General features: G+C 70.3%; 4 protein-coding genes across 9 annotated transcripts; 3 read left to right on the forward strand and 1 right to left on the reverse strand.

Annotated features, from left to right (window-relative positions):
- Positions 1-3,700, forward strand: IL11 (interleukin 11). Its single transcript, XM_051831108.1, has 5 exons — positions 1-131; positions 1,164-1,336; positions 1,525-1,611; positions 1,728-1,889; positions 2,708-3,700. Exons 1-5 carry the CDS (start codon positions 125-127, stop codon positions 2,876-2,878), a joined length of 600 nt encoding a protein of 199 aa, XP_051687068.1. The 5' UTR covers positions 1-124; the 3' UTR covers positions 2,879-3,700.
- Positions 3,701-4,119: 419 nt separating this feature from the next.
- GARIN5B (golgi associated RAB2 interactor family member 5B) lies at positions 4,120-9,934 on the forward strand. 2 transcript variants are annotated; one of them, XM_070063629.1, is made up of 11 exons: positions 4,120-4,492; positions 4,688-4,842; positions 4,920-5,037; positions 5,407-5,431; positions 5,516-5,580; positions 5,674-5,777; positions 5,848-5,900; positions 5,991-6,067; positions 6,151-7,844; positions 9,612-9,698; positions 9,804-9,934. In XM_070063629.1, the coding sequence occupies exons 1-10, from the start codon at positions 4,343-4,345 to the stop codon at positions 9,637-9,639; spliced, it is 2,469 nt and encodes an 822-aa protein (XP_069919730.1). In that variant the 5' UTR covers positions 4,120-4,342; the 3' UTR covers positions 9,640-9,698; positions 9,804-9,934. The 2 variants fall into 2 exon arrangements, with proteins under 2 accessions (XP_069919730.1, XP_069919729.1); XM_070063628.1 differs by having other exon boundaries at positions 4,122-4,492; positions 4,920-5,178.
- Positions 9,935-9,997: 63 nt separating this feature from the next.
- COX6B2 (cytochrome c oxidase subunit 6B2) lies at positions 9,998-10,934 on the forward strand. 2 transcript variants are annotated; one of them, XM_070063632.1, is made up of 4 exons: positions 9,998-10,167; positions 10,304-10,433; positions 10,560-10,660; positions 10,756-10,934. In XM_070063632.1, the coding sequence occupies exons 2-4, from the start codon at positions 10,322-10,324 to the stop codon at positions 10,807-10,809; spliced, it is 267 nt and encodes an 88-aa protein (XP_069919733.1). In that variant the 5' UTR covers positions 9,998-10,167; positions 10,304-10,321; the 3' UTR covers positions 10,810-10,934. The 2 variants fall into 2 exon arrangements, with proteins under 2 accessions (XP_069919733.1, XP_069919732.1); XM_070063631.1 differs by having other exon boundaries at positions 10,047-10,176.
- Positions 10,935-14,008: 3,074 nt separating this feature from the next.
- KMT5C (lysine methyltransferase 5C) lies at positions 14,009-19,003 on the reverse strand. Of its 4 annotated transcripts, XM_070063635.1 has the most exons (9): positions 18,706-18,847; positions 17,340-17,567; positions 17,091-17,256; positions 16,797-16,906; positions 16,287-16,450; positions 16,160-16,179; positions 15,510-15,646; positions 15,219-15,397; positions 14,009-15,136 (listed from the first exon to the last, which is right to left on the reverse strand). In XM_070063635.1, exons 2-9 carry the CDS (start codon positions 17,447-17,449, stop codon positions 14,649-14,651), a joined length of 1,374 nt encoding a protein of 457 aa, XP_069919736.1. In that variant the 5' UTR covers positions 17,450-17,567; positions 18,706-18,847; the 3' UTR covers positions 14,009-14,648. The 4 variants fall into 4 exon arrangements, with proteins under 4 accessions (XP_069919736.1, XP_069919735.1, XP_069919734.1 ...); XM_070063634.1 differs by lacking the exon at positions 18,706-18,847 and adding an exon at positions 18,869-19,003 and having other exon boundaries at positions 15,219-15,646; XM_070063633.1 differs by having other exon boundaries at positions 15,219-15,646; positions 18,706-18,848.

The following is a 19,003-nucleotide window of genomic DNA, read 5'->3' on the forward strand; positions in this document are numbered from 1 at the left end:
CTCCCTCACTGCCGCGGCCCTCCTGCCGCAGCTCATGCCTCCCCTCCCCAGGCCGCGGACAGGGAAGGGTTAAAGGCCCCCAGCTCCCTGCCCCTGCCCTAGGAACCCCTGGCCCTGTGGGGACATGAACTGTAAGTTGGTTCAAGTTCATGGGGTGGGAGGAGGAGGAGGAGGAAGGCGGGGAGCAGACACCGCGGGGGGGATCCAGGAGAGCCAGGCACAGGCAAGGGGAGAAGCCGGCAAGGTGGGGGCCGAGAGGAGAGGGGCGAGGGGACAGGGCCCGCCGGGGGACGGGCAGAGGCTGGCGGCGAACCCCAGAGGGCGCCGGGCGAAGCAGACCCCCGGGACGGGGAAACTGAGGCACAGAGCCCAGAGGCGCTGCGAGCAAGCCCGGGAGCGAGCGCGGCCCGCCGCCAGCGAGGGCTGAGAGACAGGGACGCGGACCCGGCGCTCCCGAGAACCGGACGGCTGCGGCAGGCGGACGGACGGACGGACGGCGGCGGACCAGGGGGCGGGCTGGGGGTGTGATAAGAGCGGGGCGGCCCGGGGGGCGCTGATTGGCTGGCGGCCGCCGGGGTGGGCGGGGCAGCGGGGGATGGGCGGCCGGGCAGGGGGCGGGCCGCAGCCCCCGCGCCCCGAGCTCGCGTCCCGGCTCGGCGGCTCCGGCTGTGCGCGGGGCCCCGGCCTCCCCGCCCAGGTGCGCCCGGCCGCCTTCGCCGGGAGGGGCCGGCTCGGGGGCTCGGCCCCGCGGAGGCGGGCCGCAGTCTCCGGGCCGCGGCCCCCGGCCCCTGGCTCCTTCCCCGCGCCCAGCCCGGCTCCGGCTCCGGGGCCCGGGGAGGGGGCAGGTTCTGGCCTGTGCCTCCCCCCTCGTGCCCCGCCCCGGGGCCCAGATTCCGGCGTCCGGGGGCGGACGGGAGACGCCCGGCCCGTCTACCCGCCCCGGGCCGCGTCTGCTCCGACGGGCGGGGCGGCCAGAGCCTGGGAGGGAGAGGGCAGCCCGCCTGGCCCTCGACCTGCCCGGGGGAGCTCCACCCTGGGACTCAGGACCTCCAGCCACTCCTGTCTCAGGCTCCCCCTGGCTCAGACCGGGGAGTCTGGGCCCCCAGCCCTGCTGCCCGGACCCGGGAGTCAGTCCTGACAGCTCCCTGCTCCTCCTGCCCCAGGTGTTGGCCGCCTGGTCCTGGTCGTGCTGAGCCTGTGGCCACACAGAGCTGTTGCCCCGGGCCCACCTCCTGGCCCTCCCCGAGCATCCCCAGACCCTCGGGCGGAGCTGGACAGCACGGTGCTCCTGACCCGCTCGCTCCTGGCGGATACCCGGCAGCTCACGGCGCAGCTGGTAGGAGACTGGAGGCGTGGGCCTGGGGCAGAGCCGGAATGACTGCGCGGGGGGGGGGTGGGGGGTGGGGGGTGTGGGGGGGTGGGTTCTGGCAGGTTCTGGGCTCCGGGAGTGGCAGGGGATGGAGGGAGCCTGAGGGCGGGCACGGTCCCCTCACCGCTTCTCCCCCCCCCCCCCCCGCCCTGCAGAAAGACAAGTTCCCCGCCGAAGGGGACCACAACCTGGATTCCCTGCCCACCCTGGCCATGAGCGCAGGGGCACTGGGAGCCTTGCAGGTAAGGGCAGGGGTGGAGGTGGGGGGCAGGCGGTGGAGGGGTGAGGTCACCGGGGAGGAGGGGGAACAAGCAGGCCTCCAGCAGGCACCCTGACACCGCCGCGTCCCGGTCCCCAGCTCCCAGGGGTGCTGACCAGGCTGCGAGCCGATCTGCTTTCCTACTTGCGGCACGTGCAGTGGCTGCGCAGGGCAGGGGGCACCTCCCTGAAGACCCTGGAGCCGGAGCTGGGCGCCCTGCAGGCCCGGCTGGACCGGCTGCTGCGCCGGCTGCAGCTGCTGGTAGGTCCCGACCCCAACCCTCACCCCAGGCCTAGAAACCCCAGGCCCCCCACCTCGACACCTGAGACCCAGACCCTAGACCCAGCTGGACCACCCCATGTCACCAAGATCCTGTGGCCCCGAGGCCCCAGGCCCTAACCTCCCAGCCTCCACCGGAGACCTGAGACCCCACAGTCCGTCCTCTCGTGGTCCCCAAATCCCAGCTCCGGAGACTCTGAGGCCAAAGCTGCCCATCCTGAAGCCACAGGCTTGCACCCCAGCTCCCTGGAGGCCCTAAGTCCCAGCAATCCAAACCCTTGCCCCCAGACTTGGCCCTGAGACATCGAAACCCTTGGTGCTGACCCCAGCCCTGGGATCCTGACGCCTCAAGGGCCCAGACTCAGACGGCGAGGGCCTGGCCCCGCTCCACAGACCCCGGGCCCTCAGAGCCAAGACTCCCAGGCCCCGAGCCCCTGTCTTGCTCCCAACATCTGAAACCCTGAGGCCCCAGATCCCAAACTGTGAGTCTGTAAGACCCCACACCCTTCGGAGACGGAAAATCCGTAGATTCCCAGCGCCTGGGCCTGACCCCAGGGGCCCTGGGCCTCAGATGCCAGCTCCGGCTCTGAGGCCTTGGCCGTGAGTCCAGTGCCTGCTCCTCGAGACGCCAGCCCTGAGATCCAGGGCCTGACCCCAGGCACTCCCTGAAATCCAGCACCAGGGCCCAGTGACTCTGCAGCCCCAGCCCCAGCCCCGGATGTCCACCTGCAATACCGCACCCCCACGCCAGACACGGGCCCCTTGTCCTTGGCTGACCTCCTGTCCCCTCCTCCTGACAGATGTCCCGCCTGGCCCTGCCCCAGGCACCGCCAGACCCGCCGGCGCCCCCCCTGGCTCCGCCCGCCTCGGCCTGGGGCGGCATCAGGGCGGCCCATGCCATCCTCGGAGGGCTGCACCTGACCCTGGACTGGGCCGTGCGAGGGCTGCTGCTGCTGAAGACCCGGCTGTGACTGGGCCCGGGGCCGCATCGTGCTTCGAAGCCAGATCTTATTTATTTATTTATTTTGGCACTGGGCGGGGGGGTGATGGCTGGGGTCGCCCCTCCCCCATTACCTCTCCCCAGTTAGAGTCCCTGCGGGAGACCTGGGCAAGGGGACATCTGTGCCTTATTTATACTTATTTATTGAAGGGGAATGGGGTGGGAGGAGGAGGCCCCGGGATCCTAGGATCTTGGGTCTCCGATAGTTTGTCCACAGTTATCTTCCTGGCCCCCACCCCTCTGGGCCTGGGGGTGGGGCGTGGGGAAGCATATTTTATTTATTAAACAATTACTTTTCCATGTTGGGGTGGGGAGGGAAGGGCAAAGCAAGCCTGGGTGTTGTACGTGTGTGGGAGGGAATTAAATTTGTCTGACACGTCGTCCACCTGCAGGCGGCTTCTCCAAGGCAGAGGAGACTGGCTGGGGGCCAGCGAGCTCTGCGTGGCTGTCAGAGTCGCCGGTCAGCGCTTAGAGGTCCCAGGTGGTCACCGCTGACCAAAGCTCCTCTGTGGGGCAGAGCTGCCGGCTCACGCTCGCGATGACCGCGCACGGGAAGCAGCCTCCGGCCAGCCAGAGGGGAGGCCGCTGGGGACGCACAGGTGTCCGCTGAGAGCCGCCCCTGGGCTCCTGCTCCTGCGACGCGGGCCGGGAGGAGGCGCCCTCGGGGAGCGGGGTCGGGGCTGACTGCTGTCGCGTGTGCTTGTCTGTATTTCCCAGCATTCCCACCACTGTGTACTTTGCATGACACTTACCAAAAAAAATAAATAAATAAACACTATTTTTAGAACGATGATACCGGCCTCCCTCAACAACCCCCCCCAGAAACCCTCAGAAGGGCCGAGGGCCCCCCCACCCCATCTGGGGATGGACAGAACCGACCCTGTACTGGCGCCTGGCTGCCCCCGCCCGGGCCCCGCTCCCATCAGACCCGGGGTCTCGGCATCTTGGGGAAGGTTTGGGTCTCAGGCAGGGTTGAGACTGCCCTGCAGACCCGGCTGGCTAGTCACAGCAGCCCAGACTCTGCCAGGACCCTGCGCTGTCATGAGTTGAGGCCTGGGGGCGGGGGTGCCCAGCCGGGCGCCCGGTTCTGATTCACCCACTCCAGCCCTCAAGACTCCAGGCCAAGCCCCGGGGGGAGGGAGGAGGGAGCCCCCGGCCCCCCAGAGAGTCCCCAGGAACTGTCCCCTGTGTGTCCGATGAGGTCACAAAGCCCCCTACCAGGGGCTCCTCCCCCAGGCCAGTGCTGTCCACCCCCGCAGGGCCATGGCTTCGTCCCGAGTCTCCCAGCCCTGGGGAAGTCCCACTGTCTGTGTCCGCAGAGCTCCTGACACCCCTGAAACCCAGGCTTGTGGGCTGGGGTAGGGCCGGGAGAAGGGTGGGAGCACCCCGGGATCCCAGGTCCGGAAATCTGGGCCCCCACGCTCCCCCCACCAGCATGAAGCGGCTGCGGAACATCCAGCGCCTTGAGCTGCCCCAGGGCCCCCCGAAGTGGGTCCCCATTCTGGGCGAGCTGCAGAAGACCCTCCAGAGGGGCGAGTACCTGCCCCTGCGCCCGCTGCCCATGTTCGAGAGTAACTTTGTGCAGGTCCCCAGCTCCCTGTGCCCCGGGGGCTGAGGGGGCAGGGGCGGGGCAGCGAGAAGCCCGCCATGGGGGTGGCCGTTGGGGGCGGAGGCTTTAAGAAGGCCTGGGAGGGGTCTTGGCAGCAGGGGGCACAGCGGGGAGCAGTGGAGGGGTGCTGGAGAAATGCGTGGTCCCAGCCACTCTCCCCCGCCTCCCCAGGTGACCAACCGCGGGGGTCCCGTGTTCCTGCATCACAGAACCAACAGGCTGACCATGGGCGTGGCCGCCTCGCTGCCCGGCCTGGTGCTGCCGGACATCCTGCTGATCGCTCAGCCCTCCCAGGGCAGGGACAGCTCCAACCTCGTGCTGACCAGGTGCCAGGCGGCCCCCGCGCCCCGCCCGCCCCCTCCCCTGCCGGCTGCTCTAGCCACCCGTCTCCCGCCTCCCCCAGGATGATCCCACTCGACCTGGTGCACCTCTACGTCCACGACCTGTCCACCTGGCGCCTGAAGCTGCGGCTGGTCACTGGCCGCTACTACTACCTGGAGCTGGACGCCCCTGGCCACGAGGTGGGCTTCCTGTTTGACCGCTGGATCCGCCTGATCAACCTGCTTCGGGAGCCTGCCACCACCTGGGCCCCCAGGACCCTGCACACGCCCCCCCTGGACCTGTCCCTGGCCTCAGCGCCTGCCTCCACCTGGCACCTCCAGGTGGGGCACCCCCTCCACAGAGCCCAGAGGCGGCAGGGCCTGGAGACCCCCAGATTAGGTTGCACGGGGAAGGGGGAGCAGGAGTGTCCCCAGGAACGGGGCGGGGGTCTGAGGGAGGAGGGGCTGGGGTCTGAAGGAGTCAGGGGAGGGGCTGGGTCTGCAGACTGATGGCTGGGTAGGTAATGGCGAGGGCAGACCCCTCCTGACCTCCCGCCTGCTTCTCCACAGAACCAGTGCTACAGCGGACACACAGGTGAGCCCCCCGGGGGCTGTCCCAGAGCCCCGCCCACCCCACCCCTCCAGGGCCCTGACCTGCCGCCTCGCTCTCCCTTCCCAGAAACAGTCACCGGGCCCACCTTCCCTTACAAGACGGTGACATCTCAGAAACAGAAGAAGGCCAAGGTGGGCTGCCCCTCCTCGCTGGTCCCGGGGGGGGGGGAGCAGGAGGGGTCCAGGCCACCTTCTCTGACGCCCTCTTGCTGCGCCCGCTGCCAGGCGCTGAAGCGCAGGTTCAAGTCGCAGGCCGTGGGCGACTCTGTGCCCCTCATCTGGTCGCAGCTGGAGCACGCCGACTTTCAGAAAAAATCCGTGGAGAAGAGGTGGGCTGCCACGCGGGGGCGGGGCTGGGGAGGGGGCTGGGGCCGCTGGCCCACACTGCTGTCCCCACAGGTCCCTCCCGGACGCCCGGGAAGACAGGTCTCAGACCCAGATCCACGTGTCCGGTGAGACCAACCCCCTTCCCCCGCCATGTGGCTCGGGCCGTGGGGTCCCGGGGCGAAGGGCTCAGACGGCGCCCCCTCCCCGCCCCCCAGAAAAGGCCAGCATCACCATCCGCACCATCTTCAGCATCATCTCCAACACCGTGAACCCGGCTCAGTCCTCGCAGAAGGCCAGCTGCAGATGGGGGCTGGGGGCCCGGGGAGGAGGGGCTGGGGCTGGGGGCCGCCCGCGCTGACCCTGGGTCCCTGGCAGGCTGGCAGTCCTGACTCCCAGAGAGCGTCCAAGCAGCAGCGGCTCCTGGACACGCCTTCGCGTTGCGTCCTGGGGGACAGCACCGTCTTCCCCTTCCCGGGCTCCTACGACCACCTGGACATGCTGCTGTGGCAGCAGGACATCGGGGAGCTCATGGACCCCGAGTCCAGCACGCTGTCCTCTTCCTCCCTGGGCACGGCTCCCGGCCCCCCTGCCACGCACCTCTGTCCGTCCTACTCCCCGTTCCCCAGGCCCAGCGGCAAGGCCAGGCCGGCCAGCTCCCGGAAGGCCCCCTCTGCCCCTGTCACGCCTTGGAAGACGCCGTTCATCGTGGACCAGTCCCAGAGGGTCCCGGTCCTGCCCGCTGCACCCCGGAAGGCCCCCGCCCCGCATGCTCCATTCCGGAAGGTCTCAGCGGCGCCCGCTCTGTCCCAGAAGGCCTCCATGGCACCAACTGTCTCCCAGAGAGCGGCTGCTGTCCCTGCGCCACGCCGGAAGACCCCCCTTGGGTGTCTTCCCCACAGAGCCCCAGCCATCCGCCGCGGCATGTCGCCCAAGAAGGCCCTGGCCGTGCCTGCCCCACCTGCGCAGCAGGCCCCGTCGTCGTCGTTGGCACCTGCCGTCCCCCAGAGGGCCGGCACCCCCCCTCCCCCAGCAAGAGAAGCGTCACCCCAGAAGGCTGTGTCCGCACCTCCCCAGGACCAGGGCGCTCCCGACGCCCACGCGGCGTGGGGGGCGCCCCCCGAGGATGCTGCCCTGCTGCCCACGGGGGTCCCCGGGCAGGCGCTGCAGGAGGGAGCGCAGCCGGCGGTGCTGGTCGGGGCCCAGGTGACCGACGTGGTGGAGATGAGGGCCCAGGCGACCACCCTGGAGCTGCCCTTCACCACCACCAAGAAGCAGTCCAAGGAGTTCCTGGTCACCAAAACCCGGGAGGTCGCCCTGGAGGGCTTGCGGGGCCGGGGCAAGTTCGAGGACAGGGCCCACCAGGCGAAGGAAGAGACCGTCGTGGAGCTGCCCGGCCTGAAGTCCAAGGAGGTGGAGCAGCACAAGAAGTGGGTCAAGACCAGGGAGCTGGCCGTCGAGGGGCCCCGCCAGGAGCACAACCGCCCCTTCTCCGTGGAGGGGCTCGCCCTGGCCAAGCTGATGATCATGGCCAGCTCCAAGGAGCAGCACCTGCGGCCCGCCGTGGCCTCCATGCCCTCCTGGCTCTCCGTGACCTCCCAGGCGTCCGCCCTGCCCTTCAGCTCCAGCCAGCTGTCCTTGCTGGAGAGGACGCCCGTGGTGGTCAGGGAGCAGGTGGAGGTGCACGCCTGGGGGAGGGAGTGCATGCCGCGGGGGGCCGACAGGGCCGAGCCCTCCAAGGGCCCCCCCCAGCCCGCCTCCACCCCCAACAGCCCCAGGATGACCGCCTCCTCCCAGATTCCAATCCCTCTGCCCGCCACGCGCTGGGAGGACTTGCCGCAGCCGCCCCTCCTCGCGCCGCCCCCCACCAGGGCGGACACCATGTCCGAGGCGCCCCAGCATCGCCCGCGGAAACCCCATGATCCCAGGAGGGCGCCGAAGCCACCCCCGCTGGCCAAGATGGGGTCGTCCTCCAAAATCCTCCTGCCTGTGCTCTTGGAGATGGAGAGGATGAGGGAGAAGGAGGCCAAAAAAGGGGCGGTACCCAAGGAAGATCTCCGCCCTTCAGCCAGGTACTGCACGCTCCGTCGTCTGGGCGAGGCGGAGGGGCTGGGCCCCTCCGGCCCCTCTGCTGTATGCCATGGGCCAGAGGGTAGCACCGGGCAGCAGGGGTGTGGCTGCGACCGTGGAGGCAGGGGCGGTGGGGGACAGAGACATCCTGCCTTGCACAGGGGGTCTAGGAACACCTGACAGAGGGGAGGGGGAAACCAGGAGATCATCCGGACAGGGGAGGGGGAGCAGCCCTGCAGGACACGGGGGCTAGGGGTGAGCGCCTGGGGTCCTGGTGCAGTCACAGGAGCCGCCAGGTGGCTCCGTCGTGTGGGACGCGGTAGGACGGCCTCCGACTGAGCAAGCTGGGGGGTGCAGGGCAGAATGGGGGGACTTAGTTTATGTGGCGGACAGGAAGGGGGAGGCTGTTGCCACACCCTGGGTGGGAGATGACGGTGGCTTGGGCATAGGGAGGTGGTGGAGGCATCGGGACGCTGAGGGTGGCCGGAGCCCCGGGGGATGCGGCCACCACTGGCAGCAGTGGGGGACACACACAGGTCACTGCCCAGCTGGCCATAACAGCCAGGTTTGGGCCAGGTGGAAGCCGGAGTCAGGAACTCCTTCAGGGTCTCCCAGGTGCGTGGTAGTAAGCCAGGTCCTCGGGCCATCTGCTGCTGCCCTTTCCCAGGTAGACGCATTAGTAGGGAACTGGAGAGGAAACAGTGCACCTGGGACTGGAAGCCACACGCTGGGGGGGAGGGGGGGTTAACCACTGCGCCTCAACGCTGCCCCCTAGGGGAGCAGTTCCCGAAGGATCCGGACCTCTGCGCAGGCTGTTTGCCCCTGGGAGTTCCGGGCAGGGATCTGGGATGCCCTCGGTCTCTGCTTGGGTCCCCTGCAGGCCGGTGGAGGCAAAGACAGACAGGGGTCAAGGTGTCCAGGGAAAGAGGGCCAGAGTGGGAGGCGCGGCAGGACGGCAGGCAGCAGGGAGCCCGGTGCTCCCCGAGGAAGGCGGTGAGGACGAGGAGGGGCCTGTGGATGTATCGGCACGGAGGTGGTGTGGTAAGGATGGAGAGGCCAGTGCCCTGTGCCAGCGTTAGGATCCAGATGGGGCAGGCGTTACCCCCCAGGGGCTAAGGTGCCCCTGGGGACCTCTGCGCCCCATATCCGGCCTCTGCTTCCAGTTCCCACGTCCTGCTAAAGCACACCCTGGGAGGCAGCGGGTGATGGCGTCAGGGACTTGGGTGCCACCCACCCCAGGAGGTGGGGGGACGCGGATCGGGTTCTGGCTCCTGGCTTCAGCGCTGGCCCAGCCCTGGCTGTTGCTGATGTCTCTCTCTGTCTCCTTTGAAATAAAAATAAAGAACATTTAAAAAGAAAAGGAACGGAGCCAGGCAGAGATGTCCAGGCAGGGCAGGGCGGGGGGTGGAGGAGGAGTTGGGGGAGCGGCTGCGAGCGGGTTGGGGCGTTCTTAGGGCGATGAGACCCTCCTGGAGGCAGCGCGAGCCGGCTGCCACTCAGCCTTGGGAATGCACTCGGGGCCCCCGTGAGAGCAGTGACGGCGCCCGGGCGACAGGGGGCGGCCCCGCTCCTCCCAAGCCCTCAGCTGTGCAGGGAGGACAGGCCGGGGGCCCAGAGCCACGCGCCCAGGTTCCAGCCCTTGCTTGCTCTTGTCCAGAGCCCGCCCTCGTTCATGGCGCTCGGGGCTCTGCACCCAGCAAACGCACACGCACACGCACGCAGCCGGCCGGCCCGCAGCTGCGGCCCCCTCTGGCTTCTCTCTCCCGCAGCACCAAGCGGTCTCTGCGCTTTGAGTAGCAGGATGCAGGGGCTCAACCTCAGCCGGCAAACTGACCAGCAGAGCTCAGCTTGGTCAGGTACCCCTCCCCCGCCCCGAGACCCTGGAGGCCGGGCGATGTAGGGCTGGGGGTGTCCTAGGAGCCCCGATGCACCCCCTCCCCACTCTCTCCTCCTCCCCACAGGTCCCCAGGGGGCTGTGCACCCCGGCTGGAAGCCGAGCGCTGCGAGCGCCGGGCGGGGGCGCTGTCCACCCGGCAGAGGCCAGAGCTGTCAGTGCGCACATTTGTACATTGGGGGGCGGGGGCGGGGCGGGAGAGCCGGCGGGGCCGCCAGCTTCGCGCAGATTAAAAGCCCGAATCTGAGACTCGGCCGAAGCCCCGCCTCCGTGCCTGTGTGTGGGCGCGCGCGGGGCCCCGAGGGGGCGTCACCACGCGCGGCGGGGGGCGCGAGGGGGCGCGTTCCAGCCGTTCCAGCGAGGGTCGCGGTCCACGGCCTCCCCTGCGCCGCCACTCGCGTCCCGGGAGCCAGAAGCTCCGCCGCCCTGCTGTCAGTCTGGTGAGGGGAGGGCAGCACGCCGGGGGCCGGGGCCAGGGCGAGAGGGGCGGTCCGGAGCCGGGCGGGTGGGTGGTCGGAGCGGGGCGGGCGCCCCCTAGGCCCCACGGAGCCCCCTCCCGCCCCGCAGGAGCTGCCGCCTCCGTGGATGGTGAACGAGAGCGCCCCGAAGGTGCCCAGGGGGAAATGGACAACGCCGCCCTTCGACCCGCGCTTCCCCAACCAGAACCAGACCCGTAACTGCTACCAGAACTTTCTGGGTGAGGCCTGGCGCGCTGGGCTGGGGGGAGCCCCACCTGGAGGCCCGGGGAGACGGTTGGGGCGCGCGGCCCGGGGGCGTGTCCACCCGGAGTGGGCGTGGCTGGCTGTGACCGCGGCCCCCGCAGACTTCCACCGCTGTGTCAAGAACGCGCACCGCCGCGGCAAGAGCCCGCAGCCCTGCGAGTACTACTACCGCGTGTACCATTCGCTGTGCCCCATGAGCTGGGTGAGCGGGCGCGGGCAGCGCCGGGCCGGGGGCGGGCGCGGGAGGGGGCTCGGGCCCAGGCTGAGCCCGCGCCCCCCCGCTCGCCGCCTCGGCAGGTGCAGCGCTGGAACGAGCAGCTCAGAAACGGGACGTTCGCCGGCAAAATCTGACTGCGGAGCGCGGCTTCCTCCGGGGCACCGGCCCCGGAGACACCCCCCCCCGCCCCCGGCCGCGGTGACCTACCTCACCCCGCTCCCCAACCTCCAAACCGCAAATAAAGTTACGTTGCTGCTGATGGCTCTTAATGCGTGCCCTGGCTGCCCCTGCTGTCGTCCGTTATGGGGCGCCGGGCATGCGGCAGGCGCGTGCAGACCCAGCAGGTGGGGGCCCCAACACTGGCCCACCCACTGGCACCCAGTGTCCCCAGTAGGCCCGCCACTCAGCCCCTCCCCGCAGCCAGCCCAGCCCTCCCAGGGTCCAGGGCCGGGGAGGGTCTTCTTTGACCACTGCTGCCTCCCTAGCTGTGCGTCCTGCCCGCTGCCCGTTGGGCTCCGTGGCCCCCTCACCTGCCGCCCCTGCGCCCCAGTGCCCCCCCAACGCAGGTCCCTTGGGTTCTGCGGCTGAGTGGCTGCAGGATGACCCGAGGCCTGGCCCTTCATCCCGGCAGGCACAGCAGGGCCAGGTCCTGCCGCAGGCGCCCCTTGCAACGCTGCCTCTCCCGGTCCAGGAGTGGACCCTGGCCTGGTCCTGCCTCCCACCTGGGGCGGGGGAGGGGCTCCTGGAAGATGCTCTTCAACCCCAGGGTTCAGCCGTGACCATGACTAACCCTGTTTCCCCAGCTGTAACCTGAGTCCGCTTATCAGGAGACTGGGGCAGAGGGCGGGAGCTCAGATGACAGGCTTCGCCCCTGCCCCCCACCTGCCCGCTGCCCACCCCCACAGGCCGTGCTGGGGTCAGGGCCTGTGTGACACAGGGCTGCTCTAGGCTGTGGCTATCCACAGAGGGAGCGGCAAGGGCTGAGTCACACGGGGAGGCTGATGGCCCAGGGCTGGGACGGGCACCCAGGCACTGTCCAGCCAGGGCCACACACCTGGGCAGGGCCCGGGCCCACTTCCTCCCCACGGGGGCCAGCCTCCTCCTTTCCCTCCCGGGCCCACTAGCCCCTCCTCCACCACCACCAGGTCTCCTCCCAGCACCTGCTGCTCCTGAACACCCCCCCACACACATACATACACACATACACATTTGCGCACACACACACACACACACACACACAGCCAAGGGCTGGGCCCCAGCCACCTCACTTCCTGCTCCGTGGTTGTCACCACCTCTCCCATATCACCTCCCCCCACCTGCATTGCAGTGGCCACCTCCTGAGACCCCAGTGTCGCTCAGAGCAGCTGCCGGGTCAGCAGCTGGGGCTCCCCCTACTCCCACTCCCCTACCCAGCCCCTCGGGCAGAGCCACACGGGCTGCACCGCCATTCACCCTGTGCTCAAACCCCAGGCCGGGCTTCCGCTCCTCCCCCTCCCCACGCAGCCCCCGCTGTCCCGTCCCGCAGCTCCCAGGCGCTGCAGCCGCGGCCTCCTGGATCCCATGAGTCTGGGCCACTTCTGAGAAGGGTTCACGTCTGTTCGCAGAGCCGCGTGGCTGGGACGAGTTCTCTAACCGCTGCACGGGGCTGTGTCCAGAGAGACAATTGCAGTCCTGAAGTCAGCGTGTTGGACACCCGGAGGCCCTGGACGGGCAGCCCCGGGATGACCTCATCTACCAGTCCGGGAGCGCTCCGCCCCTGTCCAAGTCTGAGAGCATGCCACACCCCCGCGGGCTCAGCCGCCTTTCTCGCCTGACTTCCGGTTTCTTTTCCACTCCCTTTGCCTGTGGCCACCGCCCTCTCCCCCCCCCCCCCGCCCCCAGGCAGGATAGGTGCCTGAGCCCCATGCACTGCCCCTCTCTGAGCCGCTGTGGTGAGTCCATGACGCCGAGCCCAGTTGCACAGACATCCTCTGGGCACCACTACCTGGTGGGTGCCGCCCTGAGCTCCTGCACTTCCTGTGGTACCCAGGGGTCAAGGTGGGCTCTGCAGATGCAGCGGAGGCCTGGGGCAGGTGCACCCGCCCCTCCTGGACTGTCCTCGATCTACGCACCGTGTGGCTCCCTCCCTATAACCCTGAATCATTCTAGCCAGTGGCTCCCCCCCCCCCCCCCTCGCTAAGGGCAGCTCTGGCCCCAAGCGGGACTTCAGGCAGTATCTATTATTATTATTATTTCAAGTCATAAAGAGAGAAACGGATAGGTCATCTATCCGCTGCCTCACTCTACAAATGTCTCTGACAGCTGGAACTGGGCCAGGCTGAAGCCAGGAGCCAGGAGCTGCAGTCTCCCACGTGGGTGGCAGGGGCCCAAGCACTTGGGCCATCACTGGCTGCTTTCCCAGGAGCATTGGCAGGCAGCTGGACAGAAAGCAGAGGAGCCGGGACGCACAGCGGCACTGCCACCTGGGATGCTGGCATCACAGCGGTGACTCCACCTCTGCCACACAGCCCAGCCCCATGTAAATGAACTTAATGGAAAAAAGTTCCTATGCTCAACTGTGGCCCAACTCCCCGTTCCCATGAGCACTGCCATGTCTCGCCTCCACCAGCTCCAGGAAGGGGTCCCAACACAGGGCCCGGGGGAAGAGGGGAAACCCCATAGGCTGCGTGAGCTGCTCAGGTCCAGGCGGCCTCAGTGAACAGTCTGCGAGATACCCAGGGGCGGAGAAGGCGGCCGCAGGACCCAGAACACGCCCACTGACCGTCCACAGAGCGAGCGGCTTCATCAAACACAGCTTCGAGTCAGGAGACACTGCGCCAGAGCCGGACAGCGGTGAGGGTTCACGGCCTCCATCGGCTGGCACAGGGCACAGGCCTGCACCTGTGCAGGCCGGGGCCCCCCTACCTGTCCCCACTGGGCCCTGTGGGGGTGGGGCCTTTGTCTCCACGAGGCCTTGGGCAAGTCTGTGCTTCTGCGTCACCTCACCTGGAAAACAGGGGATCCTCTCCACCACAATCTACTGCCCCGGCACCCTCCCTAGACCCCGCACCTCCCCGTCCCCTCGAGCCCAGCACCCTCCCAAGACCCTGCACCTCTCCTTCCCAAGACCCCGGCACCCTCCCTAGACCCTGCACCTCCCCGTCCCTCAAGCCCAGCACCCTCCCAAGACCCCGCACCTCCCCGACCCCTCGAGCCTTGGCACCCTCCCAAGACCCCGGCACCCTCCTAAGACCCTGCACCTCCCTGTGTCTCGAGCCCCAGCACCCTCCCAAGACCCCGCACCTCCGGGTCCCCCATCCCACCGCAACATAAGACCAGAGACCTCCGAGGGGGTTGCTTATAACAAGGCTTTAATAAAATAAAAAGTTCAAGTGCTTCCAATCCCCCAACATACCCCGTTCTGGTGTGGGGGAGGGGAGGCAGCCCCCACACCCCAGTAGCACCAGGGATAGCACCATGAGAAAGATGAGGTCGCACCCGGCCTCCCTGAGACCCACGGGGGGCAGCGAGGAAGACGTGCCCCCCCAGACACCCCTCCCCACACCGTCCCCCCAACCTCAGACAGCTGCAGAGCAAACCCACTCCCCGTGGGGGCACCCAAAAAATCAGTCCCACCTCCCCTCGGGGCCTGGGCCAGGAGACGCCACGGGTGGCCCCCACCCCTTATGGCTTTGCTCCCCGGGGAAGAAGGGGCTCAAGGGGGGGGTGGCTCCTGCAGTCCTGAGGTGGGGGCGGGGGAGGGAGGGCAGCAAGCGGCCAGGGCTCCCCGCAGGGTGGGGGCGGCTCAGGGGTCAGCAGTGACAAAGGGTCAGGGACCAGATCCCTGGGTGGGAGGGCGTCCAGAGGAGCCCCCTCCAGGCCGGAGCTCTGCCGGGCCCAGGGGGGTCAGCTCCTTCACAGAGGCTCAGGGCTCCTGCTGGAGGACCCCGGGAGACCCCTCCCTCCGCCTGTCTCGGGCCTCTTGCTCCGCCCATCAGGACGCGTCTCCGTTGACGTCCAAGTTGATGGAGCCATGGCTGACCACCAGCCGCAGGCGCTTGGGTGGGGAGAAGCGGGCAAAGGCCAGGGCCTGCTTGGGGATGGGGGTGGGGCCCGGCGTCTCCGCGGGGACACGGGTGGCCGGCGCGGCCGGGGCCAGGCGGCTGAGATCCACGCGCACCACGGAGGGCAGCCCGTAGCGCCGGGCCCAGTGCCAGTCCTGCCGGGGGCCCCAGCAGGCTCGGGCAGGGGGCCCCAGAGCCACCAGGGCTTCGGCTCGCAGGCGGCAGCGAGGGCCACAGCCCCCCCAGCGGTGCAGGGAGACGCAGGCGGCAGGGAGCGGGGGCGCCACGGGGGGCCGCCGGGGCCGCGGCCGGCGGCGCTTCCGCGGGCGGGCCCGGGGCTGGAGCTGCGGCAGCCAGTGCAGCCAGAGGGGCGAGGCGTCCCGGCGCGGGCTGTGCAGACGCAGGGGCTGGCAGGCGGCTGCAGGGACAGGGACAGGCGCATCAGCAGGGCCCGGCGGGCTGCCGCGGGGGCGGGGCGGGGCGGGGGCGGGGCCGCTCACCGCAGAGGGGGTCCCGGCGGCGGCGCAGCGGGGCCGCGTGCGCGCAGGCCCCGGGGCCGCTCTCCAGGCCTCGCTGCAGCTGCAGCCGCCGCTTGGTCTCCCGGAGCTCGTACTTGTCCGGGGGGTGTGGGGGCGGCTCCGGCTCCCTGGGCCGCAGCCGGAAGGCTCCTTCGCCTCTCCTGGGGGGCGGGAAGCGGGCGGAGAGGACCACGGGAGCGGCTGGGGCGGGGCCCCAGCAGGCTCGGCCTGGCCCGTCCGCAGCTCCGGGACCCCAGCCCCCACCCCGCGCACCTCTCGCAGGTGTAGCATTCACAGTGCTCATTCTTCTCGCCGAAGAAGCCGTCGCCGTAGAAGCAGGTCACCTCGTCCCCCGGCTCGATGTCCCTCAGCACCTTCACGCAGGCCGCGTTCCCGTCTGCAGGCACAAACTGGGGGGCCGCCCCTCGGCGCTGAGCTGCCCTGAACTCCTGGCGGCCGGCGGAGTGACCGCTCCCTGGGCCAGGCTCCGCCCCCTCGTCCACCCAGTCTCCGCCCCTTCCCTGAGGCCGGGGCCTTTGGGAACCACTCTCCCCACTTGGAAGGGGTCGGGGCCGTTCACACCCCCGTCCTCTTGTTGCCGGGGCCCTGCCTGGGGTCAGACCCTCCCCCCCCTCGCGCCCGGCCACGCCGTGGCCTCCTGCCCTGCACCGAGCGCTTCCCAGGAACCTGCTGGGCCCAGCAGCCCGCAGCGCCTGTCCGCTGCTGCCTTCGGCCACTCGAGACCCTCGGACACCCGGCCCCAGGCTGCCACGCTGGTCCGCTGCACTTAGTGCTCCCGGGCGTGGACCCCTTTCTGTCTGCGGCTCGGCCGGCCCTGACCCTCCCGCAGCCCAGCGAAGCCCCCGCCGCCTCGGACGGCCTCGGGACAGCCTCAGACGGCTCCGGCAGGCCACGGCGCTCACCTTGCAGTTGGGTTTGCAGTCTGCAGCCAGGCGGGGGCGGAGGAAGAGAAAAGAGAGGCCGGTGAGCGAGGGGAGGGCAGGGCCGCGGCCGGGACGCCGGCCCCGCAGGCCCGCCTCACCACCTCACCGTGGTTGATGAAGGCGGCCGGGCCCAGCCACAGCTGCGTGCTGCGCTTGCGGGTGGAGTACATGATGCTGAAGTCGTTCTCGCCGGCGCGCAGCAGCCCCTCGTCGGCCTCCCGCAGCTCGGCCACGCAGCCCACCAGCAGCTCCAGCTTCTCGTTCTTCTTCCTGCGGGGCCGGGGCCGGGCCGTGAGCCGGGGCTGGGGCCAGGGGCTGGCCGTGAGCGGGGGCCGTGAGCAGGGTCTGGGGCCGGGGCCAGGGGCCGGGCCGTGAGCCGAGGCTGGGGCTGGGCCGTGAGCCGGGGCCGTGAGCAGGGTCTGGGGCCGGGGCCAGGGGCCGGGCCGTGAGCCGAGGCTGGGGCTGGGCCGTGAGCCGGGGCCGTGAGCCGGGGGCCGGGGCTGTGAGCGGGGGCCGGGGGCCGGGGGCCGGGGGCCGGGAGCCGGGAGCCGGGGGCCGGGGCTGGGGTGGGCCGCAGGCGGAGTCCGCTGCCCGGCCCCGCGGGCTGTGCACTCACCAGGCCCGAGTGGACACGATCTTGGCCCCGTTGGTCTCCATGGAGTAGCGCGAGCAGGGCAGGATGGTGAAGCCGCTCTCGGGCAGGAAGGCGCGCAGGTACCGGTACACCTGGGGGGTGAGGGGCAGGGGCTGACGGGCCGCCCCGGCTCTGCTTCAGCTGTCAAGGGAACAGGCCCCCCACTCCTTCCCAGGATGCTCCAGGCTCGCCTCGGGCGGTCCCAAGGGGCTAGGGAGTCAGGGCCCCCCCGGGGGGGGGGTGGACACGGGGTGGGGGTGGGGAGGGCTCCCTCACGTGGGTCTTGAGGGCAGCCTCCTGCCGCGGGCCCCGGCTCTGGAAGTAGTGGGCCATCCAGCCTCCCACCGTTAGGGCCCGGTACGCAGCCTCCAGGTCGCGCTGCCTCAGGAAGGCCTCCAGCGCCGAGCGCAGGTAGTGCTGTCGCCGCAGGGGGGGCACAGGGCTGGGGGAGAGGGCACGCCTGGGTCCCAGGGCCTTCCGGGCCCGGGGCGAGGGGCGGGGCGCCCGCCCGGCCGCCGGCCTCACCTGACGTTCATCTTGTGGGTGCGGAAGCCGAGGTAGGGGTCGAGAACGAGGCTGGTGGCCAGGTCGTCATTCTCGCACAGTTCCCGGGCTGTCACTCTGTCGGGCCCCATGGTGCCCAGGGACCATGCTGTCCCAGGCGGAGAGCAGGGACCCCGGGGGCCGGGCCTGCCGCCGCTCGGGGCCGCTCAGGAGCCGGGCGCCACTCTGGCGGGCCCTGGGTCTCCTCATCTGCACACGGGGAGAAAAGCGAGGCTGAGCGCGGGCTCCCCCGGCTCCCGGCGGGGAGAAGCAACAAGTGCAGAGGCGGGCGGGCCCGGGGGAGGCGGGCGCCGCGAGCGCCTCCGGCCCCCCAGCTCGGCGGCCGGCGCGCGCGCACACGCACGCACACGCAGCAGCCAGTCCCCGCGGGCCAGGGGCAGTCGGGAGGACTCTAAAGGCTGGGCCGGCAGCAGGTCCGAGTCAGCGGGAGTCCAGCTTCCGGCCTGTCGCGCCCCCACCCCACTCTCCCGGTCCCGGTCCCGCCCCCTCCCCGCAGGAGCCCTTGGGGAGTGGTCGCCGAGGGTCCCGGTGAAGCCCCAGGCGGCCAGGAGCCGGGGGAGGAGGGAAGGATTCCAGCACCTGCTCCGGCTGCAAGGATGGGGGGGGGGGGCTCACAGGACAAAAGCGGCCGGGCCGGGGGTGGGTGGGGGACGGAACAGGTCAAAAAAACAAAACAGCGAGCAGAGACAAATGGAGTTGAAACAAACAACCAGCCCCACACGGCCTCCGGCTGTGCACCCACGCCGGGGCCTCGGGCCCCCTGGGCCCTGCCGTCCGGGTGGACCGGAACAAGGGGGGAGCGGCCAGAAATGGCGGGGAGAGAGCCCGGGGGCCACAGGCGGAGTCGGGGTGAACCTGCGGCGAGGCGGGAGCCGGAGGGAGGCAGTGGGTCCAGACAAGAACTAGACAGGCGCGGGGGCCGGGGCAGGCGGCGAGGGGCCAGGCAGAGGCCCGGGGTGCAGGAGAGGCGGGCGAGCGGGCTCAGGGTGTGCAGAGGGCCCCGAGGGAGCGGGGAGGCCTGCTCTGTCCGCAAGGCCAGGGCCTGCGTGCGGGCAGCCGTGTGAGGGGTCGGCTCGGGCGCTGGGGCTGCAGGTGGGACTCGGGGGGCGCACGGGGAGCAGCGGGGGGTGAGCGCGGTGTCCGGGAGAGGCCTCCGTGGGAGACCACAGGGCAAAGCCCTCCGGGGGGACAGGAGACGTGGGCGCCTGGACACGAGGAGGGGCCGGGCGGGACGGGGGGCAGTCGGGGTGGGGGCGACTGGGAGCCAGGCGGCGCGGGGCGGGGGCCGTGAGGGGGCTCGGAGGTCGGGCCCCGCGCCGCCCCTCACCCGCTTCTCCTCCTCCTCCTCCTCCTCAGGCGCCCGCGCTGCAGCCGCCACCACCTCCCACTGCCTCCTCCAAGCTCTCGTCAGACACGGTCACCGCGCCTCCAGTCGGCCCCGCCGGGACCGCCCCGCACAGCCACTGCGGCCTCACACTGGCCGAGCTCACCGTCACTCCTGCGTTGCTATGGAGCTTGCGCCGCTTCCATTGGCCGAGTCTCACTTCGCCCCACCCCGCGCGGCCCCCTTCAGTGCCCCGACAAAACCCCACCACACCCGCGCTCCGGACGGGCGCCGCCAACTG

This window comes from Oryctolagus cuniculus, chromosome 18 (genome assembly GCF_964237555.1).
Source record: "Oryctolagus cuniculus chromosome 18, mOryCun1.1, whole genome shotgun sequence".
NCBI classification, from domain to species: Eukaryota; Metazoa; Chordata; class Mammalia; order Lagomorpha; family Leporidae; genus Oryctolagus; species Oryctolagus cuniculus.

What these genes read in the sequence shown, in the direction of transcription:
- COX6B2 (XM_070063632.1), top strand. Translation starts at nt 10,322, where the DNA reads ATGGTGAACGAGAGCGCCCCGAAGGTGCCCAGGGGGAAATGGACAACG. An exon ending in CTGCTACCAGAACTTTCTGG is followed by an intron (nt 10,434 to 10,559) that starts GTGAGGCCTGGC and finishes CGGCCCCCGCAG; the next exon opens with ACTTCCACCGCTGTGTCAAG. An exon ending in CGCTGTGCCCCATGAGCTGG is followed by an intron (nt 10,661 to 10,755) that starts GTGAGCGGGCGC and finishes CCGCCTCGGCAG; the next exon opens with GTGCAGCGCTGGAACGAGCA.
- IL11 (XM_051831108.1), top strand. An exon ending in GGCAGCTCACGGCGCAGCTG is followed by an intron (nt 1,337 to 1,524) that starts GTAGGAGACTGG and finishes CCCGCCCTGCAG; the next exon opens with AAAGACAAGTTCCCCGCCGA. An exon ending in GGGCACTGGGAGCCTTGCAG is followed by an intron (nt 1,612 to 1,727) that starts GTAAGGGCAGGG and finishes CCCGGTCCCCAG; the next exon opens with CTCCCAGGGGTGCTGACCAG.
- GARIN5B (XM_070063628.1), top strand. Translation starts at nt 4,343, where the DNA reads ATGAAGCGGCTGCGGAACATCCAGCGCCTTGAGCTGCCCCAGGGCCCC. An exon ending in GTGCTACAGCGGACACACAG is followed by an intron (nt 5,432 to 5,515) that starts GTGAGCCCCCCG and finishes CTCCCTTCCCAG; the next exon opens with AAACAGTCACCGGGCCCACC. An exon ending in GACCCAGATCCACGTGTCCG is followed by an intron (nt 5,901 to 5,990) that starts GTGAGACCAACC and finishes CCCGCCCCCCAG; the next exon opens with AAAAGGCCAGCATCACCATC.
- KMT5C (XM_070063634.1), bottom strand. Translation starts at nt 17,449, where the DNA reads ATGGGGCCCGACAGAGTGACAGCCCGGGAACTGTGCGAGAATGACGAC. An exon ending in GGCCGCCTTCATCAACCACG is followed by an intron (nt 16,180 to 16,286) that starts GTGAGGTGGTGA and finishes GCCTGGCTGCAG; the next exon opens with ACTGCAAACCCAACTGCAAG. An exon ending in ACTGCAAACCCAACTGCAAG is followed by an intron (nt 15,647 to 16,159) that starts GTGAGCGCCGTG and finishes GCGGCCCCCCAG; the next exon opens with TTTGTGCCTGCAGACGGGAA.